This window comes from Manihot esculenta, chromosome 11 (genome assembly GCF_001659605.2).
Source record: "Manihot esculenta cultivar AM560-2 chromosome 11, M.esculenta_v8, whole genome shotgun sequence".
Taxonomy (NCBI): domain Eukaryota; kingdom Viridiplantae; phylum Streptophyta; class Magnoliopsida; order Malpighiales; family Euphorbiaceae; genus Manihot; species Manihot esculenta.
The window spans coordinates 21339793-21344854 of record NC_035171.2 but is presented as its reverse complement, the minus strand read 5'-3'; the positions used below and the strand labels follow the sequence as shown (position 1 = coordinate 21344854).

Genomic DNA, 5062 nt, shown 5'->3' with positions numbered 1-5062 from the left:
CAAATCATCGTCAGATTATCAAGACATACTATATTGGTCTCCACTTTCTTACAATATAAAAGGAGAAGGATCACAGAGGCAAATGTACGCTATTCTCTCACACTACTCAAGTTCTAAATAATTCATTATATTTTTCCTGTTCTCTAGTATATTGACTTGAGCGTCGGAGTGACTGTCACGTTCTCTTTCTTGCAGGTCTAGCCAATTCACAGCACAACTCTATTTTTCGGTCATATCATAAATCAATTTTAATATTTTATTTTACATTATTAAATTATTTTAACAAAATACAATTTTGAATATGCAATATTTAAACTATATTATAAATAATAATACAACTACTATACATTAACATTAAATTTTATATATACTATGCAGCAGCTAGATTTGTATTTAGGATTAAAATAAAATATAAAAATTTTAGATACAATTTATATATTGTTAAAATAATATAATAATTATTAATTTTTTAAATAAATAAATTAATTTAAAAATATAAAAATAATAAATTAATTTTAAAAAATTAATAAAGTGTGGTAAAAAAGTACTGCACTTCTAAAGTGCGGTATTCTGTGATTTTTCAAAGGGGAGTCTCGCAGTCATACAGACTACACTTTGAAAAATTGCGGTTCCTTAATTAACTGTTACTACACTTTTAAATGCAGTACAGTAGAGAATCAATTCACCCTTTCGAATCAATATTTAAGAAATAATGGTTTTTTTTTTTTTATTTTGAAAAGACAAAAAGCCCCATGAACTGAGATGCAAGGAGCAACAAATTACATGATGGCAGGGAGAAGAAGAAGAATGGACATTGATCTACCTCTATTGCCTATATCTATCACCGTTCTTGTCTGTTATAATTATTAGGTGAGCAATATTTAATTTAAATAAAAAAATTAATTAAATTAGATTAATTTAAAATTTTAGTTTTATTTTTTATTTTTTCAATTTAATTTAAATTTTATAAATACTAAAATTTTAATTTTTATTATTTAATTTAATTTAATTTTTAATGAAAGCGACTCACGTCTAAGAGAGAGTGAGGGATGAGTAGGCTAAAAGCAGCTGAATTAGATGTGGGACTTAAGATTTATTTTAAGTTTATATTTATAAAAACGGTTTGATTCAAATTTTCTCTTTGATTTCGGTGGTTTAACCTAACTGAATAAAAAAAATATCTAAATTTAATAATAAACTAAATCCAATAAATTAAAAAATTAAATTAAATGGTTGTATTTAATTTTAATTTCATTTCGATTTGATTTTTTTATTGAAAATCGAAAATTGCCTACCCCTATTGTGTATATATAGATTTCTCCAAACGAGGTATTATGTATTTAATAGTATCTTTTTGTTCGGTTTCTGACGTGGAAGCGAAATTTACAATGAACGGTCCTGGGCCCACCACGCCCATTGTTTGCCACTTTCATCATCTTATCATTATAAACATTCTCCCCGGTAATAAATAAATTGGCATTTCATTTTCCACCCAATCCAATCCAATCCCTCACTATAGCAATCCCCACTACAACTCCTTTCAAATCTGCTCATTCAATTCACATTTCCAATTTCCACCATTGATTTGCTAAACTATTCTTCAGATAGACAGAAAACGTCAAACGATGGTTTTCTCTTCAGTTATATCACCATCACCTGTCCTACTCCTCCCTAGAAGGCTTCCTAATCGTCGCCTATCGAAACCCAGATTGTCAATTCACTCTTCTTCTTCTTCTTTGTCGATTTCAGGCAATTCGAAGTCGACCCAGTTCGATTTGAAGACTTATTGGACGACCCTTATGTCCGAGATCAACCAGAAGCTAGACCAGGCTATTTCGATTCAGTACCCAGAGCAGATCTATGAGGCCATGAGATATTCCGTGCTCGCAAAGGGAACCAAGCGGGCCCCGCCTGTCATGTGTGTGGCTGCCTGTGAGCTATTCGGTGGTAATCGTCTCGCGGCCTTTCCTACTGCTTGTGCTCTTGAAATGGTTAACCCTTTTCTCTTTGAATGTTATTTTTATTGGGAAATTTAGTTTGATTTCACTTTGGGGTTTTAAGATTGTTCGTTAATTATTGAGAAAGATTACACATTAGAAATTGTTGGGGAAATTATAATAAACTAAAATAATAGTTAAAATACAAGAAAGGACTGTTGATATGAATGGGATGGATATCTCTCTTTTTTTTAAGAGATTCAAGCCTACTATGCAGACCTTCTCTGTCGATATTCAGCTTAAATTATTCTAATATAGTTTATTAATTATAATATTTAATATTAAAATGTCAAACCAGAAGCTATAAATGGAATTTCCTGCAAATATTCTATGTTGGGGGAACCAATTATCATATTCACACTAGGCTTCCTATTTATTTGGTCATGAATTGCAAATACAAAACAATGGTAGCATTGGAATGTTTTTGCTTTTTGTGGAATCTTTTGATAATCAGACGGTTTTGGGTTTTGACATCATGTGAGTTTCATTCTGTTAGGCTGTTAGCAGTTTCAAATAGTGAAATTGGAATTGGGTATGGAGACTTGATGATTCTGATTCCTAATAAGCAAAGAGGCACGTTTCATTAGCACTTACAAAGTGTTGAATTCACCTTTTTTCTTTTTTAAAAAAAAAAGCTTAAAGAATAAGAAAATTGCTTCAAGAAGTCTTTTTTTTTCTCTTCTGCACTACTTTAGGAGAATATAGTTGCATAGCTGCAGTGGTTGAATCCATCATAACTGTGCTTTTAACAGGTCCATGCAGCTTCTTTGATTCATGATGATCTTCCCTGCATGGATGATGCCTCATCACGCCGAGGCCAGCCTTCAAACCATGTAGTCTATGGTGTTGACATGGCAATCCTTGCTGGGGATGCACTTTTCCCTCTTGGCTTCCGCCACATTGTCTACAACACACCCTCAGATCTTGTTCCAGAGTCTCGCCTTCTCCGAGTGATTGTTGAGATTGCTCGTGCTGTGGGTTCCACAGGAATGGCTGCTGGTCAGTTCCTTGACCTTGAAGGTAGTCCAAATTCTATAGAGTTTGCTCAAGAGAAAAAATATGGTGAAATGGGTGAGTGCTCTGCAGTGTGTGGAGGATTGCTGGCTGGGGCTGAAGATCATGAGATACAAAGGTTGAGGAGGTATGGAAGAGACGTTGGGGTATTATATCGAGTGATTAATGATATATTGGAAGCGAGAACGACGAGTAAAGAAGATGAGAATAAGAAAAAGAAAGGGAAGAGTTATGTCAGTCTATATGGGATTGAGAAGGCAATGGAGGTTGCAGAAGAGCTGAGAACCAAGGCTAGGAAGGAACTAGATGGGTTTGAGAAGTACGGCGAGAGAGTAGAGCCGCTATATGGCTTTGTCGATTATGCTGCTGAAAGAGGTTTCAGTCTGGAGAGTTGAATTGATGATGGTGTTTTAGTTACTCCTCTTCTGGAGATCCTTGTCCTTAGGAGTGTCTTATAGATTAGATGGACGGAAAAGGATGTCATAATCATAACATCATTGGCATTCGTATTTTAATGGGTCTTGAAGCTGTTGTAGGTGAAGTTCTTAATTCTTGTAGCTGTAGATCAATTCAACTGGTGGGGTTTCCGTGGACGAAAAACCCTGTTGGCGGGGTAGATGGTGAGGTAACAACATCAGCCATGTTTGATTTTTCCTGTCTGAATGTTCAGCTAGGTCTTCTCAGAGGCTATCTGCACGTAAATTGAAGTACTTGTATTGATGTTCTGGCCTGGAGATCCTTGTCAGTAATTGGGAGGAGTAAACAGAGTTAGACAGGACAAGCTGCATGCTGGATAGTTTTTAGGATGAATCTTTTTCATTTTCCAGACTCAATTTTAAGTCATTTTTCTGTCAAGTCAGTGGAATATCAAATGAAACTGAAATATTTTAAATATTTAAGTTAAATTACTCTTTATGTTCTGGAAATTAATCAAAATTAATGTATATATGCTTTGGTCTTTTTTAAAAGGTGAACTGTTTCATATTTGTTTTTCTTTTCGTTTTTTAACCAGAAAGATGATATTCATTCAACCTGAAAGGAGGTACAAATGTCTTGAGATAACAAATTAACTTGCTAGACTGGGGGATTACAAAACCAAGTAGCGGGAAGATCATTCAATCTAACTCTATTAGCTAGCCAGTGAGCACAGATCTATGCACAAACTGTATATAGATCAAAGAGGATGAGAAGCCAAGATTTCTTTGAACAACTGCTCGGAGTTCCCAATGACAGATCTCATCGGCAGCATTATGTAGTGAAACTAGCAAGAGGCTATCAGACTCGAGCAACTGATGCCCAGGACCACTAGAGATTGCAAGGCAAAGAGCAGTCAACAAAGCTAAACTCTCTGCCATTAAAGGAGAAAGACAGAAACAAGAGATAACACAACCTCGGGCATTTCTAACTAAGATGCCACATCCCGCATTAGACGACAAGGTATCAAAAGAGGCATCTATATTCACTTTAACAGCTTCTGGAGGTGGAGCATTCCAACGAAGAGGAGCAGTCATATGTGGTATATGAGACTGATTATACTCTTCAATAGCATTCTGGGCCTTTAAAATTGTCTGCGCAGGATTAGGTATCCCAGAATTGAAAACTGCATGATTTTGGGCATTTCATATATACCAGCACAACGATCCTGCTAATTGCACATCAGTAGCGCTAAACTCATTAGCTAAAGTTTACAAACCAATCCACCAATGGTAACTCTCTGTTTATTTAGAATCAAGAATTTTGTAAAAATTCAATTGAAATTGATATTTTTTTTCTATCAATTCTCTTGCTTAGAATGAAAGGATTCAAGTTTTTTTTTAACTTAAAAAAATTTTATTTTAAAATAAATTAAAATCTTGCATGATACATTTGAAACCTGCCTTGAGGAAGAAGGATTAGCAGAAAAAAAAAAAAAAAAAAAAAAAAGAAAAAGAAAAAAAAGCTTGGTTCCTCTTGAATCTAAAATAAATAGCTTTAACAGTAGGTATTCCATCTCTAGAAAAATGCCAAATCAGTTCAACATCAAAGAAAGAATTACTGAGAGGTATTTTAAG

The 5062-nt window shown here is 34.3% G+C and overlaps 1 protein-coding gene across 1 annotated transcript; it reads left to right on the top strand.

The window, feature by feature from the left end:
• The first annotated feature begins 1470 nt into the window (after positions 1–1470).
• LOC110626837 (heterodimeric geranylgeranyl pyrophosphate synthase small subunit, chloroplastic) lies at positions 1471–3979 on the top strand. Its single transcript, XM_021772960.2, has 2 exons — positions 1471–1991; positions 2750–3979. Exons 1-2 carry the CDS (start codon positions 1626–1628, stop codon positions 3404–3406), a joined length of 1023 nt encoding a protein of 340 aa, XP_021628652.1. The 5' UTR covers positions 1471–1625; the 3' UTR covers positions 3407–3979.
• The last annotated feature ends 1083 nt before the right edge of the window (positions 3980–5062 follow it).

Coding starts and splice junctions, on each gene's coding strand:
- LOC110626837 (XM_021772960.2), top strand. CDS start 1,626: ATGGTTTTCTCTTCAGTTATATCACCATCACCTGTCCTACTCCTCCCT. Junction 1,992..2,749: donor CTGCTTGTGCTCTTGAAATG/GTTAACCCTTTT, acceptor TGCTTTTAACAG/GTCCATGCAGCTTCTTTGAT.